General features: G+C 51.1%; 1 protein-coding gene across 3 annotated transcripts in view; it reads right to left on the bottom strand.

Moving 5' to 3' along the window:
* Positions 1–20,104, bottom strand: part of GALNT13 (polypeptide N-acetylgalactosaminyltransferase 13) — a 102,019-nt gene that overhangs the window by 69,455 nt on the left and 12,460 nt on the right. For all 3 annotated transcript variants that reach the window (XM_068166759.1, XM_068166757.1, XM_068166758.1), the window contains exons 2-3: positions 15,640–15,726; positions 13,262–13,510 (exon numbers count right to left, since the gene is read on the bottom strand). In XM_068166759.1, coding sequence (XP_068022860.1) covers positions 13,262–13,403 — 142 coding nt within the window. In that variant the 5' untranslated portion in view covers positions 13,404–13,510; positions 15,640–15,726. The remainder of the gene's footprint in view (positions 1–13,261; positions 13,511–15,639; positions 15,727–20,104) is intronic.

Here is a 20,104-nt window from a genome sequence, read left to right as displayed (position 1 = left end):
AAGTCCCTTCCAACCCCCCCCATGCTGGCATCCTGTGTTTTCACATCACCCTAAACAAGCTCCATGTTGATGGCATAAGTGTGGGGCCTGTTTCCTCCCCCAACAGGATTCTGCTCCAGCCTTCCATGAGAGGCAGGAACTTATGGCAAACAGCAACTGGTGGAACCATTCCTAGTGAAAAACTTTGGCTTTGCCTTCCAGTAATTTCCTTTTCTCCTGTGTTTTCACACAGCTTGCTGTTGAATGTTAGAGAATTTCCATTCCACTCATCTGGAGAATGTTTTTACATGCTGAATGCCTCCTTCTGCTCTTGGATTACAGCACTGTGAGGCATAAGAGAATCTCAGGAAGATTGATTGGTCTTAATTTAAGCAGCAGCTTGTCAAAAGGAGTGGTGAAACTGCAGTGGTCAGCAGCAGCAGCTGATCTACTACACTGAAAGATGAACATCTCTCAGAAGGAAACACCTCTCACTCCAAGAAGGACATTGTGGTGCTGGAAAAGGTCCAGGGAAGGGCAATGTAACTGGGGAAGGGTCTGGAGAACAGGGCTGGTGAGGAGCAGCTGAGGGAGCTGGGGATGTTGAGCCTGGAGAAGGGGAGGCTGAGGGGAGACCTCCTTGCTCTCTCCAGCTCCCTGAATGGAGCTTGGAGCCAGGTGGGGGATGGCTTCTTCTCCCAAGGAACAAGCAGCAGGACAAGAGGAAATGGCCTCAAGTTGCAGCAGGGGAGGTTAGACTTCAGAAGAAACTTCTTCACTGAAAGGGTTCTCAAAGCCTGGAACAGGCTCCCAGGAGAGGTGGTTGAATCCCCATCCCTGGAGGTGTTTAAAAGCCCCAGAGATGTGGAGCTGAGGGCCATGGTTTAGCAGCAGCCTTGGTAGAGATTGAGAATGGCTGGCTTCAATGATCCTAAAGGTCTTTTCCAAGCCACATGACTCTGTGATTCTGCCATGCTTCAATTAAACACAGCCAATGTTTAGAGTGAAAAACACTGCAGCTACGTCAGGAGAGTCAATTAGGAGAGGGAGAGCAAATGAGAGAGCTCATTAATGACAGCAGCTCCTCTGAGCATGGGGAAAATGCCTCTCTGTGTTCTGCTGCCACTCACTGACCCCTCCAGTGAGGGGGTTGGAAAGGGGAGAAGATGAATATTCATGGCCTGATGTCTACAACTACCTGAAGGGAGGTTGTAGCCAGGTGGGGGTTGGTCTCTTCTGCCAGGCAACCAGCACCAGAACAAGAGGACACAGTCTCAAGCTGTGCCAGGGGAGGTTTAGGCTGGATGTTAGGAAGAAGTTGTTCCCAGCAAGAGAGATTGGCCATGGGAATGTGCTGCCCAGGGAGGTGGTGGAGTCACCATCACTGGAGGTGTTCAAAGAAGAGCCTGGCTGAGGCACTTGGTGCCATGGTTGAGTTGATGAGATGGTGTTGGGTGATAGGTTGGACTTGATGATCTCAAAGGTCTTTTCCAACCTGTTCTATTCCATTCCATTCCATTCCATTCCATTCCATTCCATTCCATTCCATTCCATTCCATGCCATTCCATTCCATTCCATTCCATTCCACTCCACTCCACTCCACTTCACTCTATTATTCTATTCTATTCTATTCTATTCTATTCTATTCTATTCTATTCTATTCTATTCTATTCTATTCTATTCTATTCTATTCTATTCTATTCTACTCCACTCCACTCCACTCCACTCCACTCCACTCCACTCCATTCTGTTCTATTCCAAGGAGAATGCTGAAAGCAGAGCAACACTCATTAGAAAAAGGAAACAAACCCACAAATACCATGAAAAAGGTGTCAAGTTAGAGAAGGCTGCAGAAAGACTTTAGAGTAGCCTTCCAGTGTCTGAAAGGGGCTACAGGAGGGCTGCAGAGGGACTTTTGACAAAGCCATGGAGCGACAGGACAAGGGGTGATGGCTTCAAACTGGACTAAGCTGGGCAGAGATGAGACCCAAGGAAGAAATTCTTCCCCATGAGATTGCTGAGACACTGGAACAGGTTGCCCAGAGAAGCTGTAGATGTTCCCTCCCTGGAGGTGTTCAGGGCTAGGCTGGATGGGGCCTTGAGCAAGCTGGGCTGGTGGAAGGTGAGGTTGTAGCTAGGGGGAAGGGGGCCTGGAGCTACGCTGATCTTTAAGGCCTCTTCCAAGCCAAACCATTCTATGATTTCTCTGTCTGGCAACTCAGGGGAGACCTTCTTGCTGTCCACAGCTACCTGAAGGGAGGTTGCAGCCAGGTGGGGGTTGGTCTCTTCTCCCAGGCAACCAGAACAAGAGGACACAGTCTCAAGCTGTGCCAGGGGAGGTTTAGGCTGGATGTTAGGAAGAAGTTTTTCCCAGCAAGAGAGCTTGGCCATTGGGATGTGCTGCCCAGGGAGGTGGTGGAGTCACCATCCCTGGAGGTGTTCAGGAAGAGCCTGGATGGGGTGCTTGGTGCCATGGTTGAGTTGATGAGATGGAGTTGTGTGACAGGTTGGACTTGATGGTCTTTGAGGTCTTCTCCAACCTGGTTCATTCTGTATTCTGTATTCAAGGGTAGAACCTGCATTGGTTTGTGTTTGCCTGAATCCAGAGCAGCAGCCCAAGGACAAGGAGGATGACATTGGAATGAATTTCACTCGGCTTCTTCCCTCTTTATTATGCAAATGGCTGCTGGCTTCAGCTTGTCAGATTTGGCAATCAAGGCCCTGGAGAATGTCTGTAAGCTGCAAATTTTCATTACAGCAAATAGTGTGATGACATCTCCTAAAAGAAGCCTCCAAGGACAGCATTCAGAGGCAGAAACAATCAGGGCTCCACAATGGATAGGATGGCTGCTGATTATTATTCCAATTCCATGCTGCACCACTGCTGACAAACACCACTTGAGAAGATTTCTGACTGATAAAAATCAATTATTGTGCACTGCAGAAGTTTCCCCCCCAAAAAAAACTCCCTAGCATCCTGCTTCAGACACAAGAATAGAGCAGCAGTCAGAAAAATGGTGCTTGGAAGGTGGCACAAACCCAACCTCTCTCTACCTGCAAGACAGAAGAGTTACAGCGTGCCACAATCACACAATCCCAGAACTGTTTGGGTTGGAAAAGACCTCCAAGAGCACAGAGTCCAACCTTCAACCCAACCCCACCATGGCCATCAAACCATGGCCCCAAGTGCCATGGCCACAGGTTTCTTGAACCCCCCCCAGGGATGGGGACTCCACCACCTCCCTGGGCAGCCTGGTCCAGTGCCTGACCACTCCTGCAGCAAAGAAATTGTTCCTCATCTCCAAACCCAATCTCTCCTGGCACAATTTCAGGCCATTGCTTCCTGTTCTATCATCTGATAGGAGGCAAAAGAGGCCATCCCCCACCTCTCTCCAACCTCCTTTCAGGGAGCTGTAGAGAGCAATGAGGTCTCCCCTCAGCCTCCTCTTCTCCAGGCTGAGCACCCCCAGCTCCCTCAGCTGCTCCTCACCAGCCCTGTTCTCCAGACCCTTCCCCAGCTTGGTTGCCCTTCTCTGGACCTGCTCCAGCCTCTCCATGTCCTGTTTTGGAGTGAAGGGCCACAGCTGGAGCAAGACACCCTCCTAAGGTGGTGCTTTGGGGATGTTTATGCTATGAGGGCTGAGGAGCAGATGACCAGGAGCTGCTCATGTTGCTCTTCAAGCCTCTGCACTTCCATTGCCATCTTGTGCAGACTAAACACCCCCACTTCCCTCAGCTTCTTCTCACCAGCCCTGTTCTGCAGTCCCTTTCCAGCTTTGTTGTCCTTCTCTGGACCTGCTCCAGCCTCTCAATGTCCTTCTTGGAGTGAGGACCCCAAAACTGAACCCAGGATTTGATGTGCAACCTCACCACTGCCCAGTACAGGGGAACAAACCCTGCCCTGCTCCTGCTGGCCACACCATTGCTGGTCCAGCCCAGGATGCTGCTGGCCTCCTTGGCCATCTGAGCACACTGCTGAATCATCTTCAGCTGCTGTCAACCAGCATCTCCAGGTCCTTCTCTGCTGGGCAGTTTCCAGCCACTCTGCCCCAAGCCAGGAGCATTCACGGGGCTGTTGTGGCCTAAGCATGGCACCCAGCACTTGGAATGTTAACTCCAATCCCACTGACCTCTGCCAGCCTCACCAGGTGCCTTTGTGTAGATGCTGAGGGCCTTGGAGCATCTCTGTGAGGAGGAAAGGCTGAGAGCCCTGGGGCTGTGGAGCCTGGAGAAGAGCAGCCCCAGAGGGGATCTGAGCAATGCTCAGCAAGAGCTAAAGGAGCTGTGGGGGGCAAGAGGCTGGGGCCAGACTCTTGGCAGTGGTGCAACAGCACAAGAGGCAATAATTTAGGACAGAGCATAGAAAACCTTTGCAAGCTTTCCACATCAATAATTCACTTCTGAAACATCAACCAAAAAGCTGAAAGGCATCAATATAAAACCCTTGATGCATCAGGAGGAGAAAAACCCATCAATCACACTACAGTGAGGGTGGGGAGACATTGGAACAGGTTGTCCTGAGACACTGATGATGCCCCTTCCCTGGAGGTATTCAAGACCAGGTAGGATGAGGCCTTGAGCAACCTGGGCTGGTGGGAGGTGTCCCTGCCCATGGCTGGGAGGTTGGAGCTAGATGAACTTTAGCATTCTTTCCAACCCAAATCATAGAATCAGAGGATTGTCAGGGTGGGAAGGGACCTCAAGGCTCAGCCAGTTCCAACCCCCCTGCCATGGCCAGGGACACCTCACACTACAGCAGCTTGCTCACAGCCACATCCAGCCTGGCTGCAAACACCTCCAGGCAGGAGGCTTCCACCACCTCCCTGGGCAGCCTGTGCCAGTCTCTCACCACCCTCATGGGGAACAACTTCTTCCTCACATCCAATCTCAATCTACCCATTGCTAGTTTGGTTCCATTCCCCCCAGTCCTATCACTCCCTGACACCCTCAAAAGTCCCTCCCCAGCTTTCCCCCTTCAGATCCTGGAAGGCCACAATGAGGTCTCCTGGGAGCCTTCTCTTCTCCAGTCTGAACAGCCCCAACTCCCTCAGTCTGTCCTCATAGGAGGGGAGCTCCAAGGGTGTTGGACCTGGATGATCTTGAGGGTCCCTTCCAACCCAAGCCATTGTGTGATTGTAAGCCACAATGCAGGGACTGAGAAGTGCAGGTTATTCCACAGCTATCAACTGCAGCCCTACCACATCCTGCACCGGAGCTATCTGACTGCTGGCAGCCAGGGAAAAAACATCATCTCATTTTTGTCACTAGCATGCCATTTTTCTGTCAGCTGCTACAGACCTAAAGCACTTCTGACACCTTCCAATCTCTCTGTGTTTACTGCTGAGGTGCAGTGAGTACAGTTCTCAAAATCCACTCAATTCCCTCAGCTCTCTCCCTGCTGGAACTCAAACCACCACTCAGGGCACACAGAAGAGACAAGGTGTGCTGCACAGAAAGAGAGGAAAAATACTTCAACATTAAAAACCTGAACTTTTTGGTTTCATCTACTGATTAAATGGCAAGGGGCAGGGCTGGGCTGGCCAGCAGAGCAGAGCAGAGCAGTGCCAGAGGCTCTCCAGGAAGCCCTCTGCCTTCCCAAAGGGAAGAGAAAGGGAAGAAGGGAGAGAGGCTGATGGGCTGGGAAAGAAACACAACCAGCTGGGATGGAAAGAAGAACAATGCCATGGGAGAGAGACAAAGAGACACAAACCAACATGGAACCCAACCCCTGATGGCAATGAGGGCACCATTGGCACCACTGATGCTGGGGGCAGGCACTGGCAAGTCCTAGCCTGGACTCAGCAGCAGATGGGAACCAGATTCAGGAACTGGATTCTGGAGGTGGATTCAGGAGCAGAGGGATGGGGATGGAAGGCAGAAGGGACAGAGTCCTGCTGGGACACCAGCCAGGCAAGAAGCAGCTTGGCCCTGGGCAGCCCTCAGCTTGCTGCTGAAGATGCCATCCATGGGCTGCAATCCTTTGTTGGACACTTGAGGGTCACCTGCACAGGAGCCACCTCTGCTTTGCTCACCCCTGCAAGGACGGGGACAAGCTGTGGCAGTGCTCTGGGTCTGCAGCAAGGTGGAAGGCAGTAAATAGAGAGTTCTCCTTGGACACTGGCCAGGGAAGAAGAGGCCTGCAAAATTCACTGTAAAATGGAACCTTGGAATCTGAATCCTTGTATTTCGAGGAGAGGAAAGGAGGAAAAGACCTCTGAGATCATCAGGTCCAACCTATCACCCAACACCATCTCATCAACTAAACCATGGCACCAAGTGCCTCAGCCAGGCTCTTCCTAAACACTTCCAGGGATGGGGACTCCACCACCTCCCTGGGCAGCACATCCCAATGGCCAATCTCTCTTGCTGGGAAGAACTTCTTCCTAATATCCAGCCTAAACCTCCCCTGGCACAGCTTGAGACTGTGTCCTCTTGTTCTGGTGCTGGATGCCTGGGAGAAGAGACCAACCCCCACCTGGCTACAACCTCCCTTCAGGGAGTTGTAGACAGCAAGAAGGTCTCCCCTGAGCCTCCTCTTCTCCAGGCTAAGCAACCCCAGCTCCCTCAGCCTCTCCTCACAGGGCTGCCATTGTTAGCCCAGAAAACTCCAAAGCATCAGGAGGAAAGCTGAGGGGGAAAACATGTTGCCATGGAAACCACCCAAATTATGCTGTGTTTGCTAAACCTTGGCCACAACCCCAAAACTTTTCTGACAGCATCCAAATGTTTCATTCATTTGCTTTCTCTCATCACAACACAGAATTCTGGCTTTCAAATAAAATCCCCAGATCCCCCCAGGCTGTGGGCTGGAAGGGACCTCTGGAGATCATCCACTCCAACCCCCCTGCTACACCAGGGGCACCCACAGCAGCTTGCCCAGCAGCACAATGCCCAGCTGGGGTTGGAAGCTCTCCAGAGATGGAGACTCCACAACCTCTCTGGGCAGCCTGCTCCAGGCCTCCAGCACCCTCACACCAAACAACTTTCTCCTCATCTTCAGGTGGGACCTCCTGGCTTCCACTTTGTTCCTGTGCTGCTGGGAACCACCACAACTTCAATACACAATGACCCTGAATAAAATCCCCTGAGTACATTTAATGATTTGAATAACTGAATGTCCCCCTGACACTGAGCTGCCTTCAAAAGAGCAGTGTACTAATATCCACTGATTTCATGGGCAGCCCTGGTTGTACCACTTGAGCTCTTAATTAACAAGCTCCCCAGCAGCCAGCAATGTGCCCTCATGGCCATGAAGGCCAAAGGTCTCCTGGGGTGCCTTCAGAAGTGTGTGGTCAGCAGACTGAAGGAGGTTCTAGTGAGGCCACAGCTGGTGTACTGGGTGCAGTCCTGGGCTCCCCAGGTCAAGAGAGACAGGGAACTGCTGGAGAGAGTCCAGGGGAGGCTGCAAAGCTGCTGAGGGGCCTGGAGCATGTCTGTGAGGAGGAAAGGCTGAGAGCCCTGGGGCTGTGGAGCCTGGAGAAGAGCAGCCCCAGAGGGGAACTGATCAAGAGCTAGAGCTAAAGGAGCTGTGGGGGGCAAAAGGCTGGGGCCAGACTCTTGGCAGTGGTGCCCAGGGACAGCACAAGGGGCAGTGGGCACAAACTGGAAGCCAGGAGGTTCCATCTGAAGATGAGAAAGTTGTTTGGTGTGAGGGTGCTGGAGGCCTGGAGCAGGCTGCCCAGAGAGGTTGTGGAGTGTCCTCCTCTGCAGAGCTTCCAAAGCCACTTGGCCATTTTGCTCCTGGGCAAGCTTACTGTGGGTGCCCCTGCTTTGGCAAGGGGCTTGGACTGGATGATCTCCAGTTTGGTGTGAGTGTGCTGGAGGCCTGGAGCAGGCTGCCCAGAGAGGCTGCTTTGCCTGGAAGAGACCTTTAAGATCATGGAGTCCAACTATTAACCCAGCACTGCCAGACCGTGTCCCTCAGCACCACATCTCCAGGGCTTTTCAGTCCCTCCAGGGATGAGGACTCCACCCCTGCCTTGGGCAGCCTGGGCCAGGTCTTGACAACTCTTCTGGGGAAGGAATTGTTCCTCATGTCCAACCTAAACCTTTCCTGAGGCAACTTGAGGCCATTTCCTCCTGTGCTATCAGCTTGTTCCTTGGGAGAAGAGACCAACACCCACCTGGCTCCAAGCCAGTGACAGGATGAGGGGCAGTGGGCACAAACTGGAAGTCAGAAGGTTCCCCCTGAAGTTGAGGAGAAAGTTGTTTGGTGTGAAGGTGCTGGAGGCCTGGAGCAGGCTGCCCAATGAGGGCTCTCTGCAGAGCTTCCAACCCCAGCTGGGCATCGTGATCCTGGGCAAGCTGCTGTGGGTGCCCCTGCTCCAGCAGCGGGGGCAGGACTGGATGATCTCCAGAGGTTCCTTCCAGCCCCCAGCATCCTTGTTATCAGCAACAACAGGGAAACAAAACCCTCCATAAGATCTTCAGGTACCACAGTGACACTAGAGATGGGTCAGCACTGCAGGAAGCCGTAGAGCCCACCAGGACATTGCCAAGCTGCTCCAACCTGTCACTCAGCGCTGCCAATTACAACCCCAGCTCATTACTCATCTCCCCTCCCTTTCATTAATCACATTTCCTTTACAATCACTGCTTCCAGCATGCCACATGCCCCCCATGTTGTTATTTAGGGAGCAATATTTTCCTTCCCACCCCCAAGCTCGCTGCAGATTTTATTCTTCATCTGGAGAGAAAATAGTGCCACCACCAACAACTGTCTCCAGAGCTTCCCAAACAGCAAAAGACTGCTTTTAATTAGCATATTTGGGTGTGAAATTGAAGAGTAATGGGTTTCCTGCAATAAAGTGCTCTTTTCTTTGCATTTCCTCACTAGGAATGAAGGGAGAAGCCCTCAAATGAACACAGGAAAAAAGCCCTCTGACATTGGAATGGGATAGGGTAGGGTAGGATAGGATAGGATAGGGTAGGGTAGGATAGGATAGGATAGGATAGGATAGGATAGGATAGGATAGGATAGGATAGGATAGGATAGGATAGGGTAGGAGAGAAGAGAAGAGAAGAGAAGAGAAGAGAAGAGAAGAGAAGAGAAGAGAAGAGAAGAGAAGAGAAGAGAAGAGAAGAGAAGAGAAGAGAAGAGAAGAGAAGAGAAGAGAAGAGAAGAGAAGAGAAGAGAAGAGAAGAGAAGAGAAGAGAAGAGAAGAGAAGAGAAGAGAAGAGAAGAGAAGAGAAGAGAAGAGAAGAGAAGAGAAGAGAAGAGAAGAGAGAAGAGAAGAGGAATGGAATAGGATAGGATAGGATAGGATAGGATAGGATAGGATAGGATAGGATAGGATAGGATAGACCAGACCAGACCAGACCAGACCAGACCAGACCAGGTTGGACAAGACCTCAGAGATCATCAACTCCAACCTGTCACCCAACACCATCTCATCAACTAAACCATGGCACCAAGTGCCTCAGCCAGGCTCTTCCTAAACACCTCCAGGGATGGGGACTCCACCACCTCCCTGGGCAGCACATTCCAATGGCCAATCTCTCTTGCTGGGATGAATTTCTTCTTAACCTCCAGCCTAAACCTGCCCTGGCACAGCTTGAGACTGTGTCCTCTTGTTCTGGTGCTGCTTGCCTGGCAGAAGAGACCAACCCCCACCTGGCTACAACCTCCCTTCAGGGAGTTGGAGAGAGCAAGAAGGTCTCCCCTGAGCCTCCTCTTCTCCAGGCTAAGCAACCCCAGCTCCCTCAGCCTCTCCTCACAGGGCTGTGCTCCAGACCCCTCCCCACCTTTGTTGCCCTTCTCTGGACACCTTCCAGCAACTCAACATCTTTCCTAACCTGAACTGAGTGGCCCAGAACTGGACACAGGACTCAAGGTGTGGCCTAACCAGTGCTGAGCACAGGGCAGAATGACCTCCCTGCTCCTGCTGGCCACACTGTTCCTGATGCAGGCCAGGATGCCATTGGCCCTCTTGGCCACCTGGGCACACTGCAGGCTCATGTTTAGGCAGCTCTCAATCAGGTCTTGGGTGACAGGTTGGACAGTTGGATGATCTTTGAGGTCTCTTCCAACCTTGGTGATTCTGTGATACTGTGAGAGAGCTGAAGGGCTGCCCAGTGTTCATTTGGGGATGTCAGTCTGAGAAATCAATGCTCTTTCTACCATCAGTGGCACAAAAACAGATGCAAGGAGAGGAGCTGAGTGAACGCCAGCTCGGGGTCGCTGTGAGGAACACAAGCTTGAAGCACAGCCATGAACCCAGCCCAGGCACAGCTCATTTGGTTTCTCCCCACACTCAGCTTTCACACTTGTCATTTGGGCACTTTCAGAGATGGACAGGGAGGCCATCAGAAGGGATTTCTGACAGCATGTTCCTGTCTGTGGGCTGTCAGCTGCTCACAGTCCAAAATCTACTGCTCAATCTTAACAAAGGCTTGCAGTGATAGGATCAGGGGGAATGGATTGAAGCTTGAGAAGGACAGATTTAAACCAGAGATTAGGAAGAAACACTTGACAGTGAGGGTGGGGAAACACTGGGACAGGTTGCCCAGGGAGGCTGTGGATGCCCCTTCCCTGGAGGTGTTCAAGGCTAAATTGGATGGGGCCTTAAATGACCTGCTCTGGTGGGAGGCATCCCTGCCCATGGCAGGGGGGTCAGAACTGGGTGATCTTTAAGGTCCCTTCCAACCTAAATCATTCTGTGATTCTATGAAAAGAGGCTGGCCCCAGCCTCTGGCCTCCCACAGCTCCTTTATCTCTTGCTGAGCATTGCTCAGATCCCCTCTGTGGCTGCTCTCCTCCAGGCTCCACAGCCCCAGGGCTCTCAGCCTTTCCTCCTCACAGAGATGCTCCAGGCCCCTCCCTCAGCAGCTTTGCAGCCTCCCCTGGAGTCTCTCCAGCAGTTCCCTGTCTCTCTTGAACTGGGGAGCCCAGAACTGGACTCAGTACTCCAGATGGAGTAGGGCTGAGTAGAGCAGGAGGATCTTCCAACTGTGGCCTCTCAGGGGCAGAGCAAATAGGGAGGACCTTCCAGTCTAGATCTCCATTCAATATCACTGGAAGTGTTTAGAATGGGGCACTTGGTGTCATGGTTTAGTTGATTAGATGGTGTTGGGTGAGAGGTTGGACTTGATGATCTCCAACCTGGTTAACTCCTATTCTATTCTATTCTATTCTATTCTATTCTATTCTATTCTATTCTATTCCTATTCTATTCCTATTCCTATTCCTATTCTATTCTATTCTATTCTAATTCCTATTCCTATTCCATTCTAATTCTATTCTATTCTATTCTATTCTATTCTATTCTATTCTATTCTATTCTATTCTATTCTATTCTATTCTATTTATATTTATATTCCTATTCCATTCCATTCCATTCCATTCTATATTCCATTCCATTCCATTCCATCCTCTCTCTGTATTTGCCATGAAAACTTATCCCAGCTAAGTAAAACATTCCATGTCCATACTGAGAGAGAAGAAAGGAGCCTGGTGGTGGTTGGGTAGCTGCCGCTGATCACACCCCAGCCCTGAGCAACAGCAGGCAGCAGCAAAAGAGGCTTGAGCAACCTGGGCTAGAGGGAGGTGCTCTTGCCTGTGGCAGGAGGGTTGGAACTGGATGATCTCTAAGGTCCCTTCCAACCCAAAGCATTCCATGATTCTAAGAGCTTATCTTCACCACTCACTCAGAACCTCCTAACTAAAGAGGCAAGCTTGCCTCTTTCACATCTCTCCACACCAGGCTGCAAGCAGCAGAATCCTTCCTCTCTCATTAATGCTGAGGGTGATGGATTAAGTTGGCTTCCAATAGTGGATTCCCACCTCCCATCTCAATTCCTATTAGCATATTGATTTGTCTGGTGTCTTTTCTCCCTTCTTCTTCAAATCTCCTGCTGGAAATCCTGTTAATTATGAGGCTTTTGATGTTTACAGAGAATCTGCAGCCTCAATTAGAGGCAATCAGGGACTGACAAACAGCATATTAAGAAGACAAAGGTGATGGCTCCCCTTGCAGGCTTTGCAGAGCATAAAAAGCACTGCTACAATTCATTTTCCATACCTGACAGCTCAGGGCACTACATGTGAACAGGTCATAGGAGGCTGCTGGACTGGAAGGTCCAGAAGTTAATGAGTTCAACAGGGGACAAGAGAGTTTCTGCAGAAATAAATGAAGTTGTTCTGCTAAATCATCAAGTCATTCAATCCCAGACTGGTTTGGCTGGAAAGGGAACTTTTAAGACTCATCCAGTCCAACACTGCTGCAGCCAGCAGTGTGCCCAGGTGGCCAAGAAGGCCAATGGCATCCTGGCCTGCAGCAGGAACAGTGTGGCCAGCAGGAGCAGGGAGGTCATTCTGCCCTGGACTCAGCACTGGTTAGGCCACACCTTGAGTCCTGTGTCCAGTTCTGGGCTCCTCAGTTTAGGAAGGAGGTTGAGTTGCTGGAAGGTGTCCAGAGAAGGGCAACAAAGCTGGGGAGGGGTCTGGAGCACAGCCCTGTGAGGAGAGGCTGAGGGAGATGGGGTTGCTTAGCCTGGAGAAGAGGAGGCTCAGGGGAGGCCTTCTTGCTCTCAACAACTCCCTGAAGGGAGGTTGTAGCCAGGTGGGGCTTGGTCTCTTCTCCCAGGCAACCAGCACCAGAACAAGAGGACACAGTCTCAAGCTGTGCCAGGGGAGGTTTGGGCTGGATGTTAGGAGGAAGTTCTTCCCAGCAAGAGAGATTTGCCATTGGGATGTGCTGCCCAGGGAGGTGGTGGAGTCACCATCCCTGGAGGTGTCTAGGAAGAGCCTGGATGAGGCACTTGGTGCCATGGTTTAGTTGATGAGATGGTGTTGGGTGATAGGTTGGACTTGATGATCTCTGAGATCTTTTCCAACCTGGTAAATTCTATTCTAGTCTAAGTATCTCTTAAAAGCAGTGCTCCAGCCAGAGTTAAGGGTTTAAAAGCAAGCTGTCAGAGCTTGCTCTTCCACAGAGGAAGAAACAATCACAGACCATCAATTCTCTTGGAGGTCAAGTGATGTTCTTAATGTGTTTACTTTGGTTTCCTCTTCCATGCATCAGAGCCATTTAATAATAGCATGGCTGAAGAAAACAGAGGAGGCTCAAGCTTGGTTCTGGCAAAGGTTAAACATGAAGTTAAGTGCCATCAATTCAGAAACCACTAAAGCACTCCAGAAACTAAACTTCTTCAGCTCCTGCTGTTTTGCCTGCTCAAATTAGAAACATTAATTTAGGGAGCACAGAGCCCACATCTAGGAGGCCATACACTTCAAAACCCCAAATCTATGACCTTCAAAGGCAGCTTAGGTGTGGCACTTACCCCTCAGAGCAGGCAGCAGAGACCTCTCCTTCTTGTCATCACATTTGTTACACTCACTGAAGTAGAGAAGCAAAAAGACATCCACCAGCACCCACATGAGGGAAGTGGCCAGAACCACCTTGCAGTAGACAAATCTCCTCATTGCTTTGCTTGGGGTCTTGCTCAAGCTCTGAGGAAAGGCAGCAGCTCCTGAGGGCTATCAAACTCCCCCAGCTCAGCTCCAACATGGAAGCAAAGACAAGCATCCCCCTGCAAGCACAGAACAAAGATCCCAGTTAGTCAAGGGCATACAGGGTTCCAGCTGGAAAATGGGACAGCAAATACCATGTGGAGCTGTTTGAAGTGTCAGCCAGAGAAGCCAGTGGAGGCTCCTGGAAGTGTTCAGGGCCAGGCAGGATGGGGCCTTGAGCAACCTGGTCTTGTGGGAGCTCTCCCAGCCTATGGATGATAATCTTTAAGGTCCCTTCCAAGCCAAACCAGTCAATGATTCAGCATATGGAGGCTGTCCTAATCTGAGCTAGGCCACAAGTAACTGAGTGATTTGAAGGCTCCAGGAGGACCTTCTCGTGGGTTTTCAATGCTTAAAGAGACTGATCAGAAAGCTGTTGAGCAGGGCCTGTTGTGCCAGGCCAAGGGGTGATGTTTTAACTAAAAGAAGAGCCTGGATGAGGCACTTGGTGCCATGGTTTAGTTGATTAGATGGTGTTGGGTGGTAGGTTGGACTTGATGATCTCAAAGGTCTTTTCCAACCTGGTCTATTCTATTCTATTCTATTCCATTCCATTCCATTCCATTCCATTCCATCCCATTCTATCCCATCCTATCCCATCCTATCCTATCCTATCCTATCCTATCCTATCCTATCCTATCCTATCCTATCCTATCCTATCCTATCCTATCCTATCCTATCCTACCCTATCCTATCCTATCTCCCTCCTAAAAGAGGGAGATTCAGACTGGAGAGAAGGGAGAGATTTTTGACACTGAGGGTGGTAAGACTCCAGAACAGCTTACCCAGAGTGATGGGAGATGCCCCATCCCTGGAACCATCCCATGTCAGGCTGTCTGGGGCTCTGAGAACCTGCTCCAGCTGCAGATTTCCCTGCTGAGTGCAGGGGGGTTGGACTGGATGAGCTTTAAAGGTCCCTTCCCACCAAGACCAGTCTGGGATTCTACTAGCTCCAGATATATCTTCCAGTAGAACACTGAAGTCACTACATTACATTCATCCTCCTGCCTGCAGCAGCTGTGTCAACAGAAGCTAACTGTGAGGGCCTCCACATCTCCACAGTGATCTGAAAGGAGGCTGGAGTGAGGCTGGTGTTGGCCTCTTCTCCCAAGCAGCTAATAATAGGACAGGAGAAAATGTCCTCATGTGTCACCAGGTGCAATTGAGGTTGGAGATGAGGAACAATTTCTTTGCTGCAAGAGTGGTCAGGCACTGGAACAGGCTGCCCAGGGAGGTGGTGGAGTCCCCATCCCTGGAGCTGTTCCAGCAATCTGTGGCCATGGCAGTCTGGGACCTGGTTTAATGGCCATGATGGTCATGGTGGTGCTGGGTTGATGGCTGGACTCAATGATCTAAGAGGTCTTTTCCAACCTTAGTGATGCTCTGATTCTCTGATCTATTCTCAGTGCAGATCTGTAGAGAATAGAATAGAATAGAATAGAATAGAATAGAATAGAATAGAATAGAATAGAATAGAATAGAATAGAATAGAATAGAGAAGGTTGGAAAAGACCTTTGAGATCATCAATGAGGCCTCCCTTCAGCCTAGAATAGAACAGAACAGAATGAATAGAATTAATAGGATAGGATAGGATAGGATAGGATAGGATAGGATAGGATAGGATAGGATAGGAGAATAGAATAGACTAGAATAGACTAGACTAGAATAGAATAGAATAGAATAGAATAGAATAGAATAGAATAGAATAGAATAGAATAGAATTAACCAGGTTGGAAAAGTCCTTCGATATCACCCAACACCATCTCATCAGCTAAACCATGGCACCAAGTGCCTCAGCCAGGCTCTTCCTAAACACCTCCAGGGATGGGGACTCCACCACCTCCCTGGGCAGCACATCCCAATGGCCAATCTCTCTTGCTGGGAAGAACTTCTTCCTAACATCCAGCCTAAACCTCCCCTGGCACAGCTTGAGACTGTGTCCTCTTGTTCTGGTGCTGCTTGCCTGGGAGAAGAGACCAACCCCCACCTGGCTACAACCTCCCTTCAGGGAGTTGTAGATAGCAATGAGGTCTCCCCTGAGCCTCCTCTTCTCCAGGCTAAGCAACCCCAGCTCCCTCAGCCTCTCCTCCCAGGGCTGTGCTCCAGACCCCTCCCCACTTTTCACTGCGTTTCAGGCCCTACACTTACCATGGAAAGCTGCATTCCACATCAAGATCAGGAGTTCAGCTCCAGCCACGCTCCAAGAACTCAACCACTGCAGAATTTTCCAACAGCCTATAAAAGACAACAGAAAAAACTCCTTTAGCACTTGACTGACCTTCCTCACACCCAAAGCTTTTGGACCTTAAAAAAGCCCTCATAAATTTTCTCCCCAGTCTACCTTCCCTATCTTATTAATTGGCATTTTCACCATAAAGCTTTTTTATCTTAGCACTGAAACCCCTTCAGCTTTCCAACCCAGCAGGATCCCAACTGGCAACCTCAAGAATCATAGGGTTGTTTGGGTTGGAAAAGACCTCCAAGATCATTGAGGTCCATCAAACCAACACCACCATGGCCATTAAACCATGTCTCCAAGTGCCATGTCCACATATTTCTTCCTAAACACCTCCAGGGATGGTGACTCCACCACCTCCCTGGGCAGCACATTCCAATGGCCAATCTCTCTTGCTGGGAAGAACTTCTTCCTAACATCCATCCTACACCTCCCCTGGTGCAGCTTGAGACTGCACAGGGCTGTGCTCCAAACCCCTCCCCAGCTTTGTTGCCCTTCTCTGGACACCTTCCAGCAACTCAACATCTTTCCTGAACTGAGGAGCCCAGAACTGGACACAGGACTCAAGGTGTGGCCTAACCAGTGCTGAGCACAGAGCAGAATGACCTCCCTGCTCCTGCTGGCCACACTCTTCCTGATGCAGGCCAGGATGCCATTGGCCCTCCTGGCTGCCTGGGCACACTGCTGGCTCATGTTCAGTCTACTATCAACCAGTACCTCCAGGTCCCTTTCTGCCTGGCTGCTCTCAGCCACTCTGACCCCAGCCTGTAGCACTTCATGGGGTTGTTGTGGCCTGCATCTCTTTGGGATGTGTGGTTCAGTACTGGGAAGCAACAAGGTCTCCCCTGAGCCTCCTCTTCTCCAGGCTAAGCAACCCCAGCTCCCTCAGCCTCTCCTCACAGGGCTGTGCTCCAGACCCCTCCCCAGCTTTGTTGCCCTTCTCTGGACACCTTCCAGCACCTCAACAGCTTTCTAAAAAAATATCCTCACCCCCACCAGCTCTTCTCCCCTCATTTCTTTCTGTCTTTCTCTTGCTGGAAGTGATTCACAAGGAACTGATTGCAAACTCCAAGGGCTCCAGCAGCCACGTCCCTGGTTCTCACGATTCATTTCCACGCTAGTCACCAGGAGCAGTTTAATTATCAGATGAAAATTACAAAGCGGTGGGGGGGAGGGAGGGCATAGAACAAATGAGGAGAGATCTTTATTAGAGGAGAGCTGAAGTGTTTACCCTCCCCACTCAGGCTCTGTCTCCATGGTGGCTCCAATTAGCTGAGCAGAAGAGTTATTTGTTCAGCACCAGCTGAGACACAAAGGTTCTTCCTCCCTGAGCTCTGCAGAACACCCAGGAAGTTTCTTTTTTCCCCCATCCTCAGCTCTTGTTTGAATAGAAGGGAGTGAACTTAAAAAGAGCAGAAATCATAGAATCATAGAATCAGTAAGGCTGGAAAAGACCTCAGACATCATCAAGTCCAACCTGACACCCAACACCTCATGACTAACTAAACCATGGCTCCAAGTGCCACATCCAATCCCCTCTTGAACACCTCCAGGGATGGGGACTCCACCACCTCCCTGGACAGCACATTCCAAAGGCCAATTCCTCTTTCTGGGAAGAACTTTCTCCTCACCTCCAGCCTAAACCTCCCCTGGCACAGCTTGAGACTGTGTCCTCTTGTTCTGGTGCTGGCTGCCTGGGAGAAGAGACCAACATTCACCTGCCTACAACCTCCCTTCAGGGAGTTGTAGAGAGCAAGAAGGTCTCCCCTGAGCCTCCTCTCCCCCAGGCTAAGCAACCTCAGTTCCCTCAGCCTCTCCTGTGGGCACATCCTTGCCCTTCTCCAGCCAGCAGCAAGGTTCAGGAGCTGGGGCATGATGAAGTACAGCTTTATCTACCCTGTATGACAGGAACTGGCCCAGAACTCGAGGGGGAACATCTCAGCTCCTTCCTTTGCCAGCTGTAGCCACATCTGCATGCACACAGCAAGCTGCATCACAGCATCAGCCAGCAGTTGCCTAGCAACTGTGGGGGCTGCTCCTCTGGGTACCAGGCTCTACTGAAAGCCTTGCAAGGTGCCAAATCACTCCCTGGATTCCCAACATGCTCCTCATGACACCAGCATGGCTTGCCAGAACACAGGGAGCTTGGGAGCTTACTTAGGCTCCTGTTTTGTTTTGATTTCCAGCTCCTTCAGGCTCTCCTGCACCTGGAGCCAGCTAGGAGGAACCAGCTCCAGCTCCAACAGACCAGCTGGCAGGGAAGGCCATGCAATGGTCAGTAACTGAAGAAAAGGACTTGGGGGTGCTGGGGGTGAGAAGCTCAACAGGAGCCAGCAGTGAGCACTTGCAGCCCAGAAAGCCAACCAGAGCCTGGGCTGCAGCAAGAGAAGCAGAGCCAGCAGGGCCAGGGAGGTGATTCTCCCCCTCTGCTCCACTCTGCTGAGACCCCACCTGGAGCACTGTGTCCAGTTCTGGAGCCCCTAGCACAGGAAGGATCTGGAGGGGCTGGAAGGTGTCCAGAGAAGGGCCAGGAGGATGAGCAGAGGGCTGGAGCTGCTCTGCTATGAGGACAGACTGAGGGAGTTGGGGCTGTTCAGTCTGGAGAAGAGAAGGCTCCAAGGAGACCTCATTGTGGCCTTGCAGGATCTGAAGGGGGCTGCAAGAAAGCTGGGGAGGGACTTCTGAGGGTGTCAGGGAGTGATAGGAGTGGGGGGAATGGAACAAAACTAGAAAAGGGTAGATTGAGATTGGATGTTAGGAAGAAGTTCCCCAGGAGGATGGTGAGACACTTGCAGGAGAAGGAAAAGGAGGTCTCCCTCCTTCTCCTGGTCACCATACACTCAGCTTAATTTTGCTAGGTGCTGGAAGAGCTTCAGGGGAAGCAGAAGACATGGAGACACCTGCATGGACACCACAGTATTGGTTGCTTCTGAGGAGAGGGAACAGAGCTCTGCTTCCAAACCACATCAGGATTCTTACTGCAGCTCAGCAGCACACATGTCATGCTGATGTGTGGACACTGAGACACTTGAATGTGTCCAGAGAAGGGCAACAAGGCTGGGGAGAGGCCTTGAGCACAGCCCTGTGAGGAGAGGCTGAGGGAGCTGGGGTTGCTTAGCCTGCAGAAGAGGAGGCTCAGGGGAGACCTTCTTGCTGTCTACAACTCCCTGAAGGGAGGTTGTAGCCAGGTGGGGGTTGGTCTCTTCTCCCAGGCAACCAGCACCAGAACAAGAGGACACAGTCTCAAGCTGTGCCAGGGGAGGTTTAGGCTGGAGGTGAGGAGAAAGTTCTTCCGAGCAAGAGAGATTGGCCATTGGAATGTGCTGCCCAGGGAGGTGGTGGAGTCACCATCACTGGAGGTGTTCAAGGAAGGATTGGATGTGGCACTGGGTGCCATGGTTTAGTCATGAGGTGCTGGGTGACAGGTTGGACTTGATGATCTTTGAGGCCTCTTCCAACCTTGGTGATTCTGTGATTCTGTGTGATGCCTCTCAGCTGAAAAGCAGAATCCAAAATGCCTGTTCCTGATCACCTCTGGTTTCTCCTGGGGTCTGATAGTCCAGATTTGATACTGGTTCAGTATGAAATATACATCTACAGACAGCTTCCACAGAGACTACTTCTCCAGCACCTGCACAGAACCAAACTCCACAAACACCACTCCTCAAATTCTTATTTCAGTTTTGAGGCCCTCACTCCCAGCAAGACATGGAGGGGCTGGAGCAGGTCTAGAGAAGGGCAACAGAGCTGGGGAAGGGTCTGGAGAACAGGGCTGGTGAGGAGCAGCTGAGGGAACTGGGGGTGTTCATCCTGGAGGAAGGAAGCCTGAGAGGAGACCTCATTGCTCCCCACAACACCCTGAAAGAAGGTTGGAGCCAGGTGGGGGCTGATCTCTTCTCCCAGGGGACAACTGGACAAGGGGAAACAGCCTGAAGTTGCACCAGAAGAGGTTTAGGTTGGACATGAGGAACAATTTCTTCCCCTTGAGGGCTGTCAAGCCCTGGCCCAGGCTGCCCAGAGCAGTGGTGAAGTCTCCATCCCTGGAGGCATTTGAAAGCAGTGGAGATGTGGTGCTGAGAGCCTAGGTTTAGAGGTGACCTGGCAGTGCTGCATTAACAGCTGTACCCAATGACCTTCAAGGTCTCTTCCAGCCAAAGCAACTCTGTGATTCTCTCCTCTTTTACACCTCTGCACTACCAGTAATGAGGGGAGAAAGAATGATGCTGAAGGGGAGCAGAAAGCTGCCTTGGTTGACCCTTTGGGGTCCACATCCCTAACTGCACACAACCCAGCCTCAGCCAGCAGGCACATGAGGAAGATGGTGAAGTAGCTGAAGTTCCAGGCCTGGGGTGACTGCAGGGGGAGTCTCCTGCCTCT

Source organism: Melanerpes formicivorus, unplaced genomic scaffold (assembly GCF_026170545.1).
Source record: "Melanerpes formicivorus ecotype bairdi unplaced genomic scaffold, bMelFor1.0.p_v2 SCAF_106, whole genome shotgun sequence".
Lineage (NCBI taxonomy): Eukaryota > Metazoa > Chordata > Aves > Piciformes > Picidae > Melanerpes > Melanerpes formicivorus.
The sequence above is the reverse complement of the archived record's forward strand: the minus strand, read 5'-3'. Positions and strand labels throughout refer to the sequence as shown.